This window comes from Triticum urartu, chromosome 7 (genome assembly GCF_003073215.2).
Source record: "Triticum urartu cultivar G1812 chromosome 7, Tu2.1, whole genome shotgun sequence".
Classification (NCBI taxonomy): Eukaryota; Viridiplantae; Streptophyta; class Magnoliopsida; order Poales; family Poaceae; genus Triticum; species Triticum urartu.
Window position 1 is genome coordinate 309,648,399 of NC_053028.1, and position 22,744 is coordinate 309,671,142.

The 22,744-nt window shown below is 44.1% G+C and overlaps 1 protein-coding gene across 2 annotated transcripts; it reads right to left on the reverse strand.

The window, feature by feature from the left end:
* Positions 1–3,685: 3,685 nt before the first annotated feature.
* On the reverse strand, positions 3,686–9,692 carry LOC125520354 (uncharacterized protein OsI_027940). 2 transcript variants are annotated; one of them, XM_048685248.1, is made up of 7 exons: positions 9,537–9,692; positions 6,917–7,103; positions 6,640–6,790; positions 5,976–6,010; positions 5,838–5,889; positions 5,673–5,801; positions 3,686–3,968 (listed from the first exon to the last, which is right to left on the reverse strand). In XM_048685248.1, exons 1-7 carry the CDS (start codon positions 9,539–9,541, stop codon positions 3,871–3,873), a joined length of 657 nt encoding a protein of 218 aa, XP_048541205.1. In that variant the 5' UTR covers positions 9,542–9,692; the 3' UTR covers positions 3,686–3,870. The 2 variants fall into 2 exon arrangements, with proteins under 2 accessions (XP_048541205.1, XP_048541204.1); XM_048685247.1 differs by having other exon boundaries at positions 5,673–5,889.
* Positions 9,693–22,744: the final 13,052 nt, after the last annotated feature.

The following is a 22,744-nucleotide window of genomic DNA, read 5'->3' on the forward strand; positions in this document are numbered from 1 at the left end:
CAGTCACTTCTAGAGCTACAGTTTCAGCTACAGCTGTTGCTGCATTGGTTGCTCCCTCAGTGCCTCCTACTGTCTCCACTCCTCTAGTTCAGTAGACTTCTTTCGATGCATTTGCAGATGCACTTCTCTCTACTCTGACATCGATGCACACTGGCACTGCAAGTCAGAGGACTTCACCACCAGGAGCTTCCGGAGATAAAGCTTAGAGCGGTGTTTAGCTCTATACTTATTTGAACTTTTTGGTACTTGTTGCCAAAGGGAGAGAATAGTATAGATCATTAGGCTTCGAGAGAGTGCTTTGCCTTTTGTTCGTTTGGTTTTTCCTTGAGAGATTATTGCTACTTTGAGTTACTTTTCCTTGATGCGTGTATGAGACTACTTTATTGTCTGCTTGATCATACAATACTTTAATGCAGTGCTTGCTTGAATATCCACTCATATGTTCTTTGTATGATCATTCACTTGTTTGTTTGGTGACGAGTGCTTACACTGCAATCATATCATTTTGAGCGCTCCACCAAGATCTACGTGACATGGGAGAGTAACCCATAATCCTAATCAATTGTGCATTTGCATTCAAACGCAAATTTTTAATAATGCACAAATTTAGGGGGAGCTCTTATTTATCACATACTTCTCAAATCGACGATGTATTTCATTCATTATATCATTTTTCGAAGCTTTGATCTATATGTTGTCATCAATTATCAAAAAGGGGGAGATTGAAAGTGCAACTAATCCTCGAGTGGTTTTTGGTAATTAATAACAACATATATGTCATGGATCTAATAAACATTGATGATAGAGTTCAGAAAAGATCAATGATTGGCATGGCAAGGACTAATGGATGTGGACCCCTCAAAATGTTAAGGACAAGAACTAGCTAGTCCAAGACTCTACAGTTTTGGTTTAGTGATCCAAGATCACATCGAGTCCCTTAGGAAAGCCAATACTATTAAAAGGGGATGAGGTATGTTGACGAGGTTGTTGCTCAAGTGCTTAGTGATATTGCTCCAAATACCCGCAATCACTTCCTCAAAAAACATATGTCCAAAACCCTAAATCTTCATTTCAGTCCCACCAATATCACCTACTCCGGACCCACCGACATGACCATTCCATCGCCACAGCCAAAACCCTAGCAATTTGGTTTGACCGAAAAAGGATCTTGATCCCACCGAGATGGCATCGCCAAGTTTCTGTGATGACATTGTTTCACTTTGCAATCACCAAGTTGAAACAATCAAAAATTCTAAGACTGAGTTCTGCCCTAGCCAGTGCACTTCGGTCGCACCGAGTTGTTTCACTTCGGTCCCACCGAAAAACCAAATGTTCATATCTTTTACACTAATCGGTCTCACCAGTTTTACATTCGGTCTCACCGATTTGGGTCAAAAGTGTGTAACAGTTGGATTTTGGGTGAAGGCTATTTATACCCCTCCACCCCCACCTACTCTCTAAGAGAGCCATCAGAACGAAACACAACTTTCACCGTTCATTTTCTAAGAGAGAACCACCTACTCATGTGTTGAGATCAAGAGATTCCATTCCTACCATTTGAACCTTGATTTCTCGCCTCTTCAAGTTGCTTTCAACTCCAATCCTTCTCCTACACAAGCCAAATCTATGAGTGAGAGAGAAAGAGAGAGAGATTAAGTTTGAGGAGACTATCATTTGAAGCACAATAGCAAGGAGTTCATCACCAACACAACATCTATTACCTTTTGGAGAGTGGTGTCTCCTAAATTGGTTATGTCACTTGGGAGCCTCCAAGATCATATGGAGTTGAACCAAGGAGTTTGTAAGGGCAAAGAGATCGCCTGCTTTGTGAAGATCTACCCGAGTGAGGCTAGTCCTTCGTGGACAGAAGGCATGGAGGAATAGACAAGGTTGCTTCTTCGTGGACCCTTCGTGAGTGGAGCCCTCTGTGGACTCGCGCAGCCCTTAGCCTTCGTGGGTTGAAGACTCCATCAACGTGGACGTATGATAGCACCACCTATCGGAACCACGCCAAAAATCATCGTGTCTTCATTGCGTTTGAAATCTCCAATCCCTCATTTACATTCATATGCAAAGTCTTTACTTTCCGCTTCAAACCCTTAGACTTGTGTAAGGTGTATTTGACTTGGTAGAAGTGATAAAACTTGCCCACAACTAAAATTGGGAAAAGGATAAGTTTTATTTGGTCAAGTGCTCTAATCACTCCCCTCCCCCTCAAGACATACTTTAGGTCCTACAAGGACGTATATCTACCACTCCCGTTCAATGCCCGTCCCTCCGTCTGCTGCCATTAAACAGGCTCCCTGACCAACAAACCAGCTCCGGCGCCTGGACATTGACGCATCCGGACACTTGGCATCACCGGCGTCCACTATTTAACGACGGGCACACCCGACTCATAGCACACCACAACCCGTCCGCTCCGCATCTTCCTCCCGTGCATCACATCCATCATGACCGTGAGCGGGAACACTTCGTGGGAGAGCCTCTCGACGAAGCAAAAGCACAAGGTGGTCGTCCTTGCGGTCGCCTGGCAGAGCCGCGGTGCCTGGCAGATAGAGGCCAGCATGCCGGCCAACTCTCTGGAGGTCTCCGATGACAACCCCACGATGGAGACTAGCTTCGATGACAACTCTGTGTCACAACCTGCGTTAGTGCATGTCGGGTTGACGATGGAGCATGCACAGGAGCACTTTAACACGAGTAGTGCTATAATCTGTTCATCCTCGAGCAGCACCGGGTGGCAAAGGGCCAGATCTACAGCGAGCGCGCGAGCGAGGAAGCCATGGCGGCCATGGCCGCGGCAAACCCTAACTTCGTTGTCGAGCAGCAGGCGCTCTACGAGGCTGCCCGCCCTCAAGACGACCGCACCTTCACTTCGTAGGTCTTATCCCCGCCATAGAATCGTTTATTTAATACCGCATCAGCAGGGTCTTGAAATCAAGACCTGTTGGCTCGGATACCAAATTAAATTCATGCTCCAGTCAACTCATCCAAAAGTCTGAACTGGTTGAGAGAGGCGGGCAAGGGGAACAAAAAGGACTTGGCGCCGGCAAAGGCTAGGTTTAGGTCTGGACCCTTTTAGAAAACTAGTCAATGTATACACGCAATGCATTATAATTTGAAAGCATATTAAATGCATGCGGATATTAAATAGGATATTATTTGCATGTTATTATATGATTAGCATTATATTTGATATGAAATTAACTGCACGCTAAACATGTTAAGCGCTCGACACTAAAATAATCTAGATCGTTAGATTGACATGATTTGATGGTCGAGATTAATTAAATCTACCCATTTGGATCCTTCTATATTGATATAGATTAAAACTAGCTGAAATGTAATGAATGTGCTGCAGTTTGTATGAAAATCATCCGTAGATGTAATTCGTCCAAATACGGTTTAGGGTTTGGGTACCTAAGTAGTGGTATTGGCCCCCCCCCCCCTCTCTTTGGTTTTTTTTTTTTTTGAGAAAAAAAATTACAAAGGACATCTGAGTTACGCTTGACTAAGCAATCACTTGCAATATTGGCAGCACACACGCAACGAGTAATTAATTCTACAGCAGTGTTCGGGGGCTAAGTAGATGTGCACCCAGACAAAGACGTAAAAACAGTACAGGTAAACAGAGTGCAGAACAATCAGCATACAATGCAAACAGAGTGCAGAACAATCAGCATACAATGCAAACAGTCTCAGAACTCGTAATATGCCAACAGACGGTACGAAGCTTAGTTCGACACAAGTCATCATCTTACATGAGACACCATTCCCAACCAGCGAGCAGAATGTGTCCTTCAGTTCAGCACGTTGATAAAGAAACGCTAGGATACAATCGAGTAGGGATTATTGAGTAGAAAGCCTTCAGTTGCTCTGAGCTGCTGTGCCAGCTTTGCCTTCCACCTCCTCAGAGATTTCCGCAGCATCAGACTTCCCTGCGTCTTGAGGTTTCGACACTTCTCCTGATCAAGGACAACAGAAGATAGGATATCAGGATGGTTTACAGGACTAAATTCAACATCTTAACAAGGATGAATACGGTACATCCATTGACCTAAAGGACATTTCCTCTTTCGACAAAGAAAATAGTTCAGATATTGAATTATCATCATCATCATACAATTTACACCCTCCATTCCAAAATATAAAGTGCCTTTAGTTTTTAGACAAGTCAAACTTCTATGTTTGACAAGAAAGCAACATATCAATAATCATACTACCAAATCAGTATCATTAGATTCACCATGAAATACTTTTTCAAAGTTTATTTATTCAGTACAATATTTTATTTATTTGGTACATATTGTTTATAATTTATATCTATACCAATATAAAAATACCCAAACAGGCAGATCCAACTAATATCGGCCATCAAACCAGGTCAATCTAATGATCTAGATTGCTCCAATGGTGAGCGCTCAACATGTTTGATCATACCAAATATCAATGTTAATGCAAATAATATCCTACTCCCTCCGTTCCTAAATATAAGTCCTCTTAAAGATTTCAATGCGGACCACATACGGAGCAAAATGAGAGAATCTACATTCAAAAATATGTCTATACATCCATATGTAGTTCGTATTGAAATCTCTAAAAATACTTATATTTAGGAACGGAGGGAATACCAAATATGCGCATGCAATAAATACACTGCCTAATATCAGCATGCATTGCACGTGCACATTTACTAGTTTTCTATGAACTTGATCAAACATAAAATGTAACTTCTAAAAAAATTAATACACCTTATATTTTCACTAACACAGCTGCAGGACAGCAAGAGTTTGCTAACAATGGACAATTTGAGTATCTCACCATTGGTTAATCGCAATAATTACAGTAATAAACATTCATGAAATGCATTTCTTAACTAGTACATGATGCCAAACAAAATAAATTCTCTGGTTTTTCAAAAAAAATGAAGGGCAGCCCGGTGCACGTAGCTCCCGCTTGCGCAGGGTCCGACCACTTTGGGTCTTCTATAGTACGCAGCCTTTCCATACATTTCTGCAAGAGACTGTTTCCAGGACTCGAACCCATGACCTCATGGTGACCTCATGGTCACAAGGCAACAGCTTTACCGCTGCGCCCGGGTTCCCCTTCAAAATAAATTATTTGGTTTCCATGATATAAATTCACACAAAATATGTAGTTCTGGAGAAAAATAGAGTACATATTTTAGATGAAACAGTATTCTTTAATCCAAAATCTGAATTGTCTGGTCAAAGCCATTTCACGTTCTGTTGTGGATAAGATATTAAACTATGTTGGGCATTCTATCAATATTTCATGAGTACACCAGGCACAACATATTTCCTTTTCTTGACACCTTCATAACATATTTCCTTGACAATAACAGATCTAAGATATAACATACTATAATCAGAAATATGACAACCATCAGAGAAAAAAACTGTACCATATGAATGATCAGTTGCTCATTTAGTGCCAAGAAATGTACCAAGCAATTTCACATAAAAGAGCAAACAAGGGGATGATCAATTGACTTGTCAGGCAGGTTCAACTAAATAACCACACCAACAAAATGCCCATAGCAACACAAGCATCATTTCAATTTGGTGACAGAACATATTTCTGATATTCTGTATCTAAAAACACATTAACTATAATGAGAAAATGATAACAGGCACAGGAATACCAACCTTCGTCGTCACTCTCATCCTCAAAATCATCCATCCCCATACCACCCAAACCTTCCATACCAGGCGGCATGCCCATACCACCCATACCGCCCATACCACCCATCATACCAGCCAAACCACCCATACCACCCAAACCTTCCATGCCGGGCATACCACCCATGCCACCCATGCCGCCCAAACCTTCCATGCCAGGCATACCGCCCATGCCACCCATATTCTATAGAATGTACATGAAGAAGCGCATCACACACCAAAGCATATAAATGAACCATCAAAGGGGAAATCGCGAATAGATATACTTACCGAAAAGTCCATCCCATCAACATTAACATCAGCACCTGAAAAAACGAATGATGATTTTCAAAACCTTTACAAGGCAAAGTAATAATGCGTAACAAATTCAGCAGTAAATAGATACAATAGTTTGTTTTCTAGCCCATGGTAAAAAAAAGGTGTGCCTAGGCGGTAGGCGGTGGCAAAACGCCTAGCTCTTAACGTGAGCACAATTGCTCTTAACCGTGTGCTTTGGTCAGAAAAACAAAAGGCAGTGGCGAAACACAAATAAAACCTAGCGCCTTTTTAAACCTTGTTTCTAGCTTAAATGAAAAAAATTGAAGTCGCAAAAGTTAGTTGTCTGCTAACAAGGTCTTCCGGTTTTCTCACATCCGAAGACAGCGATAAATATCTTTCCTACTTAGAAGTATGAGAGTGAAACAGTAAGATGAGAAGAAGCACCAATGTCCTACAAGTAAATTTGGATATGCTGTTTTTAGTTACATAAAGCAAGAGGTGATAACTGCACCCCCATCCAATGTTACACAGACCATGGTGCACATTTCCCTTATATTTAGGGCACTCCTTTTGTACCACTAAACTGTCCTGTTTCCAGAAGTTTTAAACTACACTCTTGGAACTAATAAGCAATAATAACTTAAACAGTATAAACGCGTTTTCGTAGATAGCATACCATCATCATCTTCATCGACCCATTTGTCCCAATCAACTTTCACGAAGTGTGGTGCCTTCTGATCATCTCGAACAAGCTTATTCCACCATTTGGCGTCGGCTTTTTCCAAAATACAGAATATGGACCTGACACCAACACTTACTTTGCTTGCCTGTTGAAGACCAAAGTGATACTGGATAAGAAAATAAACCTTTTTTGACAATTGAGGAGTCAACATATCTCAAAATAGCTACTAATAGTGTACTATATATAGTATGGAACTATGGACATTGATTACCTCAACATTCACTTTGTCATTCAAATCCAGTTTCGATTCATAGGAGTTCCCATCAGTTCCAGCAGTGGCAAAGAAAGAGAATACACCATCAGGTTCCAGGTTGACCTTGGCATCCTTTGCGTCAGGCAATTGTACTGTGATATACACCTTGTCAATCCTCTGAGCCCACCTGACTTCAGGGTGCCGACTACAGAAACATTGCCACTTGTTAAGAAATGAACATCATAGTGATATACATCTCTCCACAAAAAAACTAATTATAATAATATTTACAACTGCAACGCATACAAGGAATATTTCATATATTGGCGCAAATGAAGTATCACAACTAAATGAACAGAACACATATGAAGTGCAGCATTGGGCAGTTCAGCCAGACACAAATAAAAAACAGAACACAACATCCCACTCCGATGGCATCAACATACGTTCCTAACTTCATAGTATAACAATTTTTTGTAGCTTAAGCTATGAAAATATAACAATATGATGGATGGCAATGGCAAAGCAGGTCCATGCATTCAATCAGAGAGCATTAAAATATACTCTGCTCAATGCATGCATGATACTTTTTTAGTACAGCATTGAATATAGGGCCAATTCCATTTCCCCCCTAACTTTGTCCCGACCTCATCTTTACCCCTAAATAAAAACAGTGCTCAACTTTGCCCCTCTTCCGTTAGGTGCGCTTATAGAAATGCCCTTCCGTACATTTTCCGTCCAGTCAAAGGCCTTTGACCGTTAGATTTTTCTATACGCGCACTTAACGGTCAAAGGCCTTTGACTGGACGGAAAATGTACGGAAGGGCATTTCCATAAGCACACTTAACGGAAGAGGGGCAAAGTTGAGCACTGTTTTTATTTAGGGGTAAAGATGAGGTCGGGACAAAGTTAGGGGGAAAAATGTAAATCAGGATTGCTAAATAAGCACTGCATATTCCCTACAACTCCAAAAAGAAGGCCTATAAACATTTTACCAAGTCAAACAGTGTAGTGTTTGACCAAGTTTGTAGGAAAAAGTAGAAGCAACTATAATACTAAAGGTATATAATATAAAAATATATTCTATTTTGTAGCGAGTAGTGACACTAATTTCATAGTGTGCTTGTTCATAGTTTTTTCCACAAACTTGGTCAAACATTGAATCATTTGACTTGACAAGAAATTTATAGGACTTATTTTTGGAGTTGGAGGGGTTAGATACTTACCACTTACCAGTGACAATCTATTGTACTATATTAAAAGGTTACAAATGCCAAAGCATAAAATGATACAGTTTAAAAAGTGAACTTGTCATCATAACTCATTACCCCATTGCCATCATGTTGAAAATGCATGTAACTATCATCTACTCCCTCCGTCCGAAAAAGCTTGTCCCAAGCTTGTCCCTCAAATGGATGTATCTAGTACTAACTTGGTGCTAGATACATCCATTTGGTGGACAAGCTTTTTCGGACAGAGGGAGTAATATATTCAAGACTTCTAAGATTATCAAATAATACCTGCCCTTAACAGTTTACATATCCCAGAAATAAAGTTTACATATTAATCCATGTAAAGAGAACATAATGGCACCTGCATGCATAATATCATCTTCAATTATGAAAACCTTTTTACCTATAAAGCAATATTTGCATGACAATGAAAAATTCAGAACTATCAACTAACAATAAACAACAGATTAAAACGAAATCCTGATACATGGTAAATAATTGGTCGAAAATTGCATCACATCAGGTTAGACAAAACTACTAGGATGGCATGTCCATAGATGAGACAAAACGCCATTAAGCTCCGGCGTATAGAACCGCACTGCTGCATGCTACACATTACTTAATTATGTTTATCCACAGTGGCCGGTAGGTGCTAAATTTTAAGCATTCCTTGCAGATCAGACAACGAGGTAACCAGCTCGAATTCAAACGGAAAGTGCTTGCAGAAACCCTAAGTAAAACTGAAATGTAACCAGGGCAGAATTCTTGGAATGTTGGAAGAAACATACCACGAGATCTGAACAGACAACAAACAGAACAAGAAAATTTCCAATATCCCACGAGATCGAGTTCTATCTCTATTAATGACAGCAGCAGAATCAAGTAAATCCTAAGAAACAAAATAGTAGCAATACAAACAGCACGCTCGCCCAAAACGACAGCAGAATACCAATTGAAATCTAGAAAAAGAAATAACAATAAAATCTGAAGAGAGCAATTAACAAGTTAGCCGCGATGGGACCTTGAACTGCCGTAACAACGATATCATCCAGACTCCACGTAGTAAATCAAAGCATACGAAGGAGAACGAAACAGCTCGAATTTTTCGCAACGTGCAAACAACGAGTGAGACAGACAAATCCGAAAATCCCGAAACCTAGAGACGCGTAACCCAACGGTACCCGGTCGAGCCCCATCTGAGCACAAAAATCTGACTGCTTAAGTGGACCAGCTAAACCGAGGGAAGCAACAAATCCTCGCGGGACCGCGAGACGAGGTATACCCCAGATCCAATCGCGCAGTTGGATGGTACAAAGTCGTACTTCGCATAGAATCTAAAGCCGAATTGGAACAGAAGAGAAGAGGGGAAACGCTAGATAGGATGGGGATGCTCAGGTTCCGCTCACCTCATCTTGCTAGGCACCGGCGGCGGCGGCGGCGGCGGAGGCAGGGAGTGGGGAGAACGAGGGTTTTGAGAGGTTTTGGAATGCAGGGTGCGAAGTGAGAAGAGACGGCAAACGAAAATAGGGTACGGCAGGTATAGGGGGTGAAGACGAGCAAATAGCAGGCCGGGTGTAGCCGGGCCGCGGCCCATTAACGCCTGGCTGGCTGGCTGGCTGGCTCGCTAAGCACAAAGAACACTTCACTTTTTTCAGGTTATGATAAGTGGCGCACATTTGTCGCAACCTAGGAGTTTTTTCTTTTTTCATAAATCCATTTATTCAAAATATTTTATCTTTTAAACCGTGTATTCAAATTTTGAACCGTTTTCATTATTGAATTCCTCGTATCGAGATATTCAAAACTAGATCTCATGTTGATAGATTTTGACGAACTTTTTTATGAAAAAAAAACGGGCGAAAAAACCGAACCGGGAGCATGCTTTTTTTTTCCTTTCCGAAAGAGGCACGCCCGTGCCTCTCACGAAATCACACCCGTGCCTCTTGTGGAAGCAAAACCGTGACTCTCCTGTAAGGAAAAAACCAGAAAACGTGTTTTTTTCGTTTCCGAGAAGCACGACCGTGACTCTCGCGAAAGCACAACCGTGCCTCTCGCGGAAGCAAAACCATGACTCTCGCGAAAGAAAAAAAACAGAAAAGCGTATTTTTTTCCCTTTCTGAGAGGCACGGCCGTGCTTCTCGCGGAAGCAAAACCGTGCCTCTCGCGAAAGCAAAACCGTGACTCTCACAAAACCGTGCTTCTACATTTCTGATGCGGAGCATCCTATGGACATCTCCATGTCAAGAGTCCCTTTGGCAAGTGACACGTGCGACATCTACTTCACATACACAAAGGTGAATCATCTCCTTTTCACATGTCGAGGAGGAGTGCAAGCGCCAAGGAACGACTACACCATCCGCGAGGGAAGCATGGAAGAGAAGACGGAAGAAAGGAGAAGAAGACGGAGCGACTGCTGAAGTCAAGCCGGACGTCCGGGCCTCCGTGCGGATCATCCGGGCTCGGCCGGATCATCCAGGCCCCCCCCCCCGGATCCTCCGGGTAATCCCACAGCCCAGGCAACCGAACCTTGCAGAATCTCCTCGACGGAGCCAGAACATCTGGACGAGGTCCCAGATCATCCGGACCCCCATCTGGATCATTCGGCCTATGCCTGCGCACATGACTCGGGCCGAGGCCCATGTGCCAATTCCGCCCCCTCACTTACCCCTTCGTGGCCTAGACTATAAATAAACCTCCTCCCCATTTTTAGGGTTAGCAAAGTAGTAACTCATTAGAGATAGAGCTTTGCTCATCCATTACAGATCTACTCCATCGAGAGAGAGACTGCGTGCCTCTTTGAAGAAGATCCACCATGGATTCAAGACCTCCTCATGGAGAAGACCTCAAGACCTCCTCTTGGAGATGAACTCTACCTCGTATCTTTCCCTTTGTTGTTCTTGTACCTTTGTGGATCTTGTGTGGATTTGAGTCTAGTGGATGTGTGATTGGACTTGTTCTTGAGTGTTTCCCCTTGTGATTTCTCTCCGTTATTCCCCGTGTTCATCATGTTCTTCGAGGGAATCCACTCCGATCGTGAAAGATCAGGTCGCTAGGGTTCTACCCTACATGTGACACCCACAATGCGGTTATATCTCCCACATGTTGGGGCACGACTTAAAGGCATAGCCGCATGGTAGGTCTGTCGCAAGAGGGGGAATCTTTACACATTCCATGTACTGAATAAGAAAGGGATAAAGAGTCGGCTTACAATCGCCACTTCACACAATACATAAATATATCATACATCATCCAGAATATAATCAAGGTCCGACTACAGAACCAAAATAAAGAAAGACAACCCCAAATACTAGATCCCCAATCGTCCCAACTGGGCTCCTCTACTGATCATCCGGAAAAGAAACATAGTAACGGGTCGAATCCTAGAAGAATAGAGTATCTTTGTCATCAATACGATAGCACGTGTACTTGGGTTGGCTCTTGGCAATCCCATTTTCACCTTCTTCACCATGGCATCAAGAAGTTGTGCCTCACGAATTTGATCTTCCAAAGTAGGAGAGACTTGGAGGTTGGCAAGAAAGCCTTGAGGAACAACCTAGAGGTTAAGTTTGCGGAAAGCTTCACAAAGGTCCGATTGGAAGGGCTTGAGAATTAAGCTGTTGCAGTAAGCCTTCCTGCTCAAAGCATCTGCAATGACATTTGCCTTGCCTGGAGTATATTCAATACTCGGATTGTATTCTTGAATCATTTCGACCCAACGAGTCTGCCTGAGGTTGAGGTTGGGTTGAGTGAAGATGTACTTGAGGCTCTTATGATCAGTGAAGATGACCACTTTCCTTCCAACAAGAGATGTCTCCACGTTAATAATGCATGGACAACTGCCGCCAACTCGAGGTCATGAGTGGGGTAGTTCTTTTCATTGGGCTTCAACTGGCGAGAGGTATAGGCCACAACTTTCTTCTCTTGCATTAACACAGCATCTAGACCTTGCAGGGAGGCATCACAGAAAACTTCAAAAGGTTTGGATTCATCGGGAGGAGTCAAGGCAGGAGCTGTCACTAACTTCTATTTCATGGTGTTGAAAGCAACGTCACATTCAGGCGTCCAGACATACTTGACATGCTTCTGGAGGAGGTTGGAAAGAGGCTTTGCAATCTTAGAGAAATTCTCAATGAATCTTCGACAATAGCTTGCAAGCCCAAGGAAACTGCGGAGCTGCTTGACATTCTGAGGAGGCTCCCAATTCACAATTGCAGACACCTTCTCGGGATTAACAACGATGCCCTTGGCGGAGATGATATGACCAAGGTAGAGAACTTCATCAAGCCAGAACTCACACTTGGAAAACTTCGCATAGAATTGATGCTCTCTGAGTTTGTCGAGTACCAATCTCAAATGCTTGGCATGATCCTCCTTATTCTTGGAAAAGACCAAAATATCATCGAGATACACCAAGACGAAATCATTTGTGTAAGGGTTGAAGATGAAGTTCATCATGCGAGAGAACGTTGGAGTAGCATTGACAAGGCCGAAAGACATGACAGTATATTCATAAGAACCATAGCTTGCTCTGAATGCTGTCTTGGGGATATCTAGTTCACGAATGCGAATCTGATGATAACCCATACGGAGGTCAAGCTTGGAGAATACTTGATCACCCTTAAGTTGCTCAAATAGCTCATTGATGTTGGGAAGTGGGTACTTGTTCTTTATTGTTTTCTTGTTCAATGGACAGTAGTTGTCGGGGATATACCCTGCGGTATGACCCGGGCGAAGATATGACCCGCGTGGGACTTGGTATTTCATTGGTAAGCCGGCAGATTGTTTAAACCAGAGGTTAAGCTAGCGGGAACAGTTAAGCAGGTTAAGCCGGAAGACACAGTCATGTAACCCGGCAGACACAGTCATGTAACCCGGCAGACACAGTCATATGAGCCAGATAGTTAAGCAGACAGTTAAGTCAGACAGTTAAGCCAGACAGTTAAGCCAGATAATTAAGCCAGACAGTTAAGTCGGACAGTTAAGCCAGATGGTAAGCCAGATTATAGGTTAACAGTTAAGAAGCCTGAAACGTTAAAGAAAGCCCATGGAGAGAAGCCCATGGAGAGAAAACGGAATGGTTAAGTCTTAAGTCCGAGTTGGACTCTTCATGTAACCCGCCCCTTCAACATATACAAGGAGGGGCAGGGCACCCCAAGGGAGACAGGTTGAATAATCATTAAGTCTAGACACAACTAGGTGAGCCGGGGTTACGGTGACTCCCTCACGATGATAATGAGACCTAGCCACAAACAACATGTAGGGTTGTTACCGGATGATGTTTCCCGGGGCCCGAAGCTGTCTAAATCTTCGTCTTGCGTGTTGCGTTTCTCGATTTCGATCAACCCCTTCAAGCTACCGGATAGATGCGTTGGCCTCACGACTAAGTCCTCACACTAGGACATCTGCCGCGACAATTCCATGACAGTTGGCGCCCACCGTGGGGCCTGCGCACGGTGGTGTTGAGTTCTTAGAGGGATTTCTTCAGGGATCAAGAAGCTTGCGATGTGTTGGATGAAAAAAGAGCCGGCGCAGAAAACATCGTCACCGATGAACAGCCAGAAGGATGTATGAGATTTGAGATGAATTCTGGGGTTACGTTTTTTACTGCCGCCGAAAAGATCGTGGCAATTCGTCGAGACCGAGACAAAGTATTGTTTGGATCTGTCGTGGCCTCGTATGGAATATGACGGTTAGTCCACGATGCAAATACCAGAAAAAATCAAAAAGTTTATTGCTGCAAGCCACCGAGACCGAGCGGATGAGTCGCCGGAATCCTCGTTTTCCTCTGATCGACCAATCAAGATGCACACGCACATAGCGATCGTATTATTCCAACAGGTACTCGATCGGATCGGCCGGTGCAAATTCACATTAAAAAAGGGGGCATGACCCGGGAACAAATTGCCCTCGGACTCAGGCTCCTCCGTTGACCCGCCCCATTGTCTACCTTGCTTGGCGTCCGGCTGGTGGTTCGCCTCGGTCTCCGCCGCCGCCAACAGCCCGCGGCTGCGGGTACGGATTTGAGTCTCCAGTAGCTTCAGCCTGTCTCATCGCAGATCGCTTCACTCTTCCGCCTACAGTTGTCGTAAGCTCTGCGCTGCTGTTCTCCGCCTTACCTCGCCGGCGGATCAACGGCTGCACCATCGAGCCACCACGGCCTCAAAACGCTGCCCCTGCAAGTGCCGCTATTGTAATGCCCTCGATGCGGCTATATCTCCTACGTGTCGAAGCACGACTTAGAGGCATAACCGCATTGAAAGCAATGTCGCAAGTGAGGTAATCTTCGCAAACAACCCATGTACATAAATAAAGGGGAAAGGTACATAGTTGGCTTACACTCGCCACGTCACACAAATACATAAAATAGGTCATTACATTCATCCAATACACTCAGGGTCCGACTACGGTACCAAAATAAAGATCAACCCCCAAATGCGACAAAGTCCCCGATCGCCCCAACTGGGCACCACTACTGATCATCTGGGAAAGACACATAGTAACGGCGAGAGTCTTCGTCGAACTCCCACTTGAGCTCGGTCATGTCATCTGGAATGGCATCATCGGTCCCTGCATCTGGTTTTGGAAGGAATCTGTGAGTCACAGGGACTCAGCAATCTCGCACCCTCGCGATCAAGACTATTTAAGATTATAGGTAAGGCAAATGTATGATGTGGAGCTGCAGCAAGCGACTAGCATATATGGTGGCTAACCTATTCGCAAAAGAGAGCGAGAAGAGAAGGCAAAAGCACGGTCGAACAACTATGATCAAGAAGTGATCCTAGAACAACCTACGTCAAGCATTACTCCAACACCGTGTTCACTTCCCGGACTCCGCCGAGAAGAGACCATCACGGTTACACACGCGGTTGGTGCATTTTAATTAAGTTAAGTTTCATGTTATCTACAACTGGACATTAAAAAATTCCCATCTGCCCATAACCGCGGGCACGGCTTTTTAAAGTTCAAATCCCTACAGGGGAGTCCCAACTTAGCCCATCACAAGCTCTCACGGTCAACGAAGGATATTCCTTCTCCCAAGACAACCCGATCAGACTCGGCATCCCGGTTACAAGACATCCTCGAGAATGGTAAAACAAGTCCAACAAGACCACCCGTTGTGCCGACAAATCCCGATAGGAGCTGCACATATCTCGTTCTCAGGGCACACTAGATAAGCTAAGCGTACGGGAGCCAACGTAACCCAAGTTGCCAAGGGATGGCCCCGCACAGTGCTCTGGGTTGGACCAACACTTAGAGAAGCACTGGTCCAGGGGTTTAAAATAAAGATGACCCTTGAGTCCACGAAACCCAAGGGAAAAAGGCTAGGTGGCGAATGGTAAAACCAAGGTTGGGGCTTGCTAGAGGAGTTTTATTCAAGGCGAACTGTCAAGGGGTTCCCATTATAACCCAACCGTGTAAGGAACGCAAAATCCGGAAACATAACACCGATATGACGGAAACTAGGGCGGCAAGAGTGGAACAAAACACTAGGCATAAGGCCGAGCCTTCCACCCTTTACCAAGTATATAGGTGCATTAAGATAAACAAGATAATATGGTGATATCCCAACAATAAACAATGTTCCAACAAGGAACGATCTCCAATCTTCACCTGCAACTAGCAACGCTATAAGAGGGGCTGAGCAAAGCAGTAACATAGCCAAACAATGGTTTGCTAAGACATGGTGGGTTAGGGGTTTGACATGGCAATTTGGGAGGCATGATAAGCAAGTGGTAGGTATCGTAGTATAGGCATAGCAAAAGATGAGCATCTAGCAAGCAAAGATAGAAGTGATTTTGAGGGTATGGTCATCTTGCCTGCAAAGTTTTCAGAGTTGCCTTGATCCTCGTAAGCGAACTCAACGGGCTCCTTATTCACGAACTCGTCTCTCGGCTCTACCCAAACAAGAACAACAAGCAAAAGGAGCACAATCAACCACGTGCAATGCTCAAGCGTATGATGCAAACATGGTATGACATGCGGGATGCGATATGGGATGCATATGCATGATTTGGAAAAGAATGACTGAACCTGGCCTCAATTTGGAAAACCAAGAGTGCCACTAGAAAGGTGAGTTGATTTCGGTCGAAATCGATATAAAGATCACCGGAATCGGATGCACGGTTTGGAAATGGCAAGGAAAACAAATATGGCAGTGGTCTGCGATAAACAGCAAGTGACCAACTAAATGCATCAAGATAAATATGCTACAACACTCAAACATGACAACAAAATACATGGCAGGGATCCACTCATGATGCTTGACAAAAGATGAACACTGAGCTACGGCTAATTCATCCATTAACAGGTTCAAACAAGCATGGCAAAAGTGCAAATGATGACATGTTTCAGACTTAGTGCACATAATAAAAGTCCCTTAGCACATTGGTAGGCCTTCCCTGCACGCCCGCTGCCGCCATCCTGTTTCTTCCCGGCGAGAGCCTCGCCTCTGCTCCGTCCGGTTTGAGAGAGCGCTACCGTTCCCCCTGCGTTGACCGGCGCCAAGTTCCCCCGCGCCTGGAATCGCTCGATCCCGTTGACCGCGTCCCGCTTCGTCCACCGGCCTCCCGTGCCAGATCACGAGACCCGGCCTCCTTCGATCCAGCCGGCCTGCTTGGCCTCTCTTCAGCCTGGGCTTGGCCCATGGTGAGGCCACCCCTGAGTGCCCTCCTTTTTTTTCTTCCCCTGCTATCGGGCTAGCCAGATTCGGCCCGCTTACTTTTTTTCCAGATCGGCGAATTTGTCTATTAACCAGGGTTTTGCAGTTTTACATAAAACCCCTTGCACAACATGCATTTAATAACTCACAAACGGTGCATCTTTTTAAAATAAATTATATATGGAAAATGCTTAGAATTTCATCTAGATTCATAATCTCCAACTTTCATCCATGTTTGAAATATTTATATGGCTGTTTGTTTAAATTTGCTCAAATGACATGTTAAATGATTTAATTCATAACTAAATAACCGTAGCTCCAAACTTAACAAACTTTATATGTAAATGGGGTAGAAAATGCATAGGTCATCATGGTAGCACTACTTTGCATGATTAACAACTCTAAAATATGGTTTAGGTCAGAACAGTACCAAATCTAATATATGCTCATGAGGATTTCTCCGGAATTATTGCTTGTTGTTCCGGCCTCATTTAAACTTGCCTAGATAGGTAGTTTTTCATTTGCTTCACCCTTTGCCATGTTAAGAACATTTAATATTGTTGGGTACATAAACGAGAGAGAACTAAATAAGTCGTGTGGTGTTTCGTCAATATGCAACTCGTTGCATATTGAGCTCCACTTAACTTGTAGTTTTGCTTGTGCACTTTGCCATGCCATGCCTCATTATACCGGACATGCATCATTCTTGTTTGCACATCGTGCCATGTTTATGTGATGGTTGTTTACTATGTCCTTTGCTTCTTTCCGGTGTTTCTTCTTTGGGTTAGTTCCAATAACGTCGCGTTGGTGAGGATCCGTTTGACTACGTCTGTTTGTCTTCTTCGTGGACTCGTTCTTCTTCCTTGCGGGATCTGAGGCAAGATGACCATACCCTTGAAATCACTTCTATCTTTGCTTGCTAGTTGTTCGCTCTATTGCTATGCCGCGATACCTACCACTTGCTATATCATGCCTCCCATATTGCCATGTCAAGCCTCTAACCCACCTTTTCCTAGCAAACCGTTGTTTGGCTATGTTACCGCTTTTGCTCAGCCCCTCTTATAGCATTGCTAGTTGCAGGTGAAGATTGAAGTTTGTTCCTTGTTGGAACATGGATATGTTGGGATATCATTATTATATCTTATTTACTTTAATGCATCTATATACTTGGTAAAGGGTGGAAGGCTCGGCCTTATGCCTAGTGTTTTGTTCCACTCTTGCCGCCCTAGTTTCCGTCATACCAGTGTTATGTTCCTTGATTTTGCGTTCCTTACGCGGTTGGGGGAATGGGACCCCCTTGATAGTTTGCTTTGTATAAAACTCCTCCAGCAAGGCCCAACTTTGGTTTTAATATTTTCCACCTAAGCCTTTTTCCCTCGGGTTTCCGGAGCCCGAGGGTCATCTTTATTTTAACCCCCCCGGGCCAGTGCTCCTTTGAGTGTTGGTCCAAACTAAAGCCCCTTGCAGCGCCACCTCGAGGAAACTTAAGGGTTGGTTTTAGTTGTACGGACTACTCCTCCGGTGTGCCCTGAGAACGAGATATGTGCAGATCCTATCGGGATTCATCGGCACATTCGGGCGGCTTTGCTGGTCTTGTTTTACCATTGTCGAAATGTCTTGTAACCGGGATTCCGAGTCTGATCGGGTCTTCCTGGGAGAAGGAATATCCTTCGTTGACCGTGAGAGCTTGTGATGGGCTAAGTTGGGACACCCCTGCAGGGTTTTGAACTTTCGAAAGCCATGCCCGCGGTTATGTGGCAGATGGGAATTTGTTAATATCCGATTGTAGAGAACTTGACACTTAACTTAATTAAAATGCATCAACCGCGTGGTAGCCGTGATGGTGTCTTTTCGGCGGAGTCCGGGAAGTGAACACGGTTCTTGTGTTATGCTTGAACGTAAGTAGTTTCAGGATCACTTGTTGATCACTTCTAGCTTCTCGACCGCTGCGTTGCTTCTCTGCTCGCTCTTATTTACGTATGTTAGCCACCATATATGCTTAGTGCTTGCTGCAGCTCCACCTCATTACCCTATCATACCCATAAGCTTAAATAGTCTTGATCTCGCGGGTGTGAGATTGCTGAGTCCTCGTGGCTCACAGATACTTCCAAATAGTTGCAGGTGCCGATGATACCAGTGCAGATGACGCAACTGAGCTCAAGTGGGAGCTCGATGAAGATCGTGTTCGTTGTGTTGTTTCGTTTCCAGTTGATCAGTAGTGGTGCCCAGTTGGGACGATCGGGGATCTAGCAATTGGGGTTGTCTTTCTTTATTTTGGTTCCGTAGTCGGACCTTTGTTTGTACCTTGGATGATGTATGGATTATCTTATGTATTATGTGAAGTGGCGATTGTAAGACGACTCTTTATCCCTTTCTTATTCAGCACATGGGATTGTGTGAAGATTACCCCTCTTGCGACAAACCTACCATGCGACTATGCCTCTAAGTCATGCCCCGACACGTGGGAGACATAGCCGCATCGTGGGTGTAACAAGTTGGTATCAGAGCCTTCCCCGACTTAGGAGCCCCCTGCTTGATCGAATCGCTGATGTTGTTGAGTCTAGAACAAAATGTTTTGAGTCTTAGGATTATATATATCGGAGAGTAGGATTCTTTTTACTCCTCAGTCCCTTTGTCACTCTGGTGAGGCCTCCTGACGTAGAGTTTTGACTCCTCTCTCCTCAAATTTCACTAAAAAAAATTTAGGATCACGCGGGTATCTTGGAATCGTTCCGATGGTTTTGTGACGAGAACATAGTTCTTGGTGCCTCCCAACATTTAGGGGTTGTGGCAGTGTCCCGAGGAGTTGAGCTCCGAGATGTTGTCGTCACAATTTTATCGTTGCAGTTCTGGAATACCTGAGTTCGCCGACATCAAAAATCTCTTTTAATGCCGTTGTTGGTGAGATAACCTCGACACCACCCAGTACTGGGGCGAGAGTTCGGGAGTATGGCCATAACTCATATAACAGATGCTTTTTGAAGGTTGAGGTAAATGATTTCCGAAGGTTTCTTGGTTATGTGTTGAAGGATGGATACAGCTGGATGTAGGATTTGTTAGTTTTGGGTGAGATATTATGCTTCCCGTGTATCCCCAACACCTGATTGCATAACCAGAAAGTTTTGGGAGTTTGTAAGTGGGAATTCAAGTAGCTCCTAGGATATCTTTTCGACAGATGCATGATATGAGATTGGGGTTCGATGTCTAGTGGTCCGCCTATCCACGGTTGGTTTTACAGTGGGCTCGTTGTGTCTTAAAGAGTCCTTGGCTATGCTGACTCAGGGACGCTTCGTATGTGATGTGCACTGCCTTGTACATGATGGTGTTGTACGATTGAGCTCGTGTGGGCCCCACCACAAAAACTTCGGACGAAATCTCTATCATATGTTTGTTCTGTCTTATCCTGCAAGCCAATCCTTTGTTTTGTTTTGAGTTGTGGTATTCGAGTTGCTTCGAAGTCAAGTGTTAATTCCATACCTTTCCTAAGCGGTGTTCTCATATTCCTATGTGAATACTAATCCTTCTCGTTTATCGAGATTGTCTTGTCAATTCTTTCCAACCGGTGTGATTCTATTCAAGACGATCCTCTCATTTTTCCCATCCGCAAGATCAACCCAAAGTCTTCTCAACGTTATTTGTTTCATCCGTCCCCAAGTTGTCTTTGTTTTTCCCGCCCACCCACCCTTTTTTCTTCAAGGACTCAGATTTCTGAATCAAGTATCCATCTTATGGATGTGAAGACTCTTCATTCTTGTCTTTCAATGTTTTACCCGGCGGTTCTCATGAAGATGCTCTACAAGTTTATCATTCTTCGTTCTCTTTCTTCTCCGGTGGATTCAATTCAAGCTTTGTTGATGATATCCTTTCCTTGTTTCAAATGTTTTAACATGCCGGTGCACCTCTTAATCATCCACCTCTCGCTATTCATTATTCCGGAGTGCTGAAGATATCTCAAAAGATTCGTGTTTCTACTCTGCATTCGTTCAAGTTCTTTTGAGGATGTTATCTCATTCAAGCCATTTAATTCAACTGGTGCAATCTCCTTTTCAAGTAATCGTTCAACGGTGTATCTTTTGAGTGGGCCCTAACCCACATGTCTTTTCCCAGGATCTTACCTGACTCTTCTAATTTATCCGGAGTGATTCCCAAATTCTTTTCAAAGGTTGACGTAAGAATGGGTTATCATCAGTCATATGTATTTCTACAACATCTTTCAAATTATTCTCATCATTGGCTCAACCATTATAATTTTAATTCCGGGGTGCCTCAACAATTCATGGTGGTGTTTCTCATCGTCATTCTCAACATTTGAAGACAGAAGAAGTGTTTCCTCTAAATCTTGGCCCATTCTCTCGAAGATTCGTGGTTCTAGTTTGAGGCCATCCTTTCATAATTGTTTTGATTTTGAGAATTCTTTTCATCCATCCGGAGCATTTCATGAGTTGTTTTCATTTCTTTCCTCCGAAGGCCATCACTTCAGAAGAATTATTCATTCTCAACTTTCAGCTCTCGTTCTCCAAATTTTACCGGTGCATCATCCAAATATTCTCTAATTAGTTCATGATCTCTTCGTTCTCATGTATCTAAATTCGGTCAAGTGTCTTCATTCGTTCTCTAATTCTTCCTGGTGTTTCTTTATCTTTTCTTCGGTCATTTTTAATTCTTACGGCAGTTTGTTCAATATTCCTTGTTGGTGTCAAAACCGGCGGATCTCGGGTAGGGGGTCCCGAACTGCGCGTCTAAGGCAGATGGTAATAGGAGGCAGGGAACACGATGTTTTACCCAGGTTCTGGCCCTCTTGATGGAGGTAAAACCCTACGTCCTGCTTGATTTATTCTTGATGATATGAGTATTACAAGAGTTGATCTACCACGAGATCGGAGAGGCTAAACCCTAGAAGCTAGCCTATGGTATGATTGTATGTTGTCCTATGGACTAAAACCCTCTGGTTTATATAGACACCGGAGGGGGCTAGGGTTACACAAGGTCGGTTACAAAGGAGGAGATATACATATCTGTATTGCCTAGCTTGCCTTCCACGCCAAGTAGAGTCCCATCCGGACACGAGACGAAGTCTTCAATCTTGTATCTTCATAGTCCAACAGTCCGGCCAGAAGATATAGTCCGGCTGTCCGGATACCCCCTAATCTAGGACTCCCTCAGTAGCCCCCGAACCAGGCTTCAATGACGATGTGTCCGGCGCGCAGTGTTGTCTTCGACATTGCAAGGCGGGTTCTTCTCCATCTTCCAAACGTTTGTAAAGCAGTGTTCGATCCCATAAATGTTTGGACCTCTTGGCTTCTGTACCCAATAAGGGCTACCTCCCATGCGTCGAATGAATACGAGGCGCTAGGGCATTTTTATGTTCACCCCCTAGCCAGATAAATAAATTGTCTATTAAAGGGATGGGGATCCTTAGATCCAATCCATACCATCCTCCCCCAGCGAGAATCCATCAAAGCGCGTTTCGGAAAGATCCATTCCAACATGGCCGACCTCCGCAGCTCCTCCTCCCACCCACGTAGCCCTAAGCCCGGTTATTGGGAGAGGTGTTCAGTCCCGCACAGTCGATTAGTTGAACTGTAGACTAAGGGATTTCTCCCTCCAGCGTATATGGTGCCCGTTCGAGCCGGTCTTGCCACCTACAATGGCGGGGAGCAAGCGGAGAGCTTTCCCTGTCCCTCTATGGGGGAACGGGTCTGCCTCGTTCCCTATTTATTAAGGGGACTTGGATTTCCAATTCATCCATTCCTTCGTGGGCTCCTGGAGTTCTACGGCCTCCAATTACACAATTTCACCCCCGCCTCCATCCTTCATATCGCCAGCTATATTGCTCTCTGCGAGTTGTTCCTGGGCTGCGAGGCTCACTTCGAGCTGTGGAAAAGGCTATTTTGCCTCGTCCCTCGCACATAGAGGGGATCACTTTATCAAGTGGGCGGAGCCAAAATATGGCGC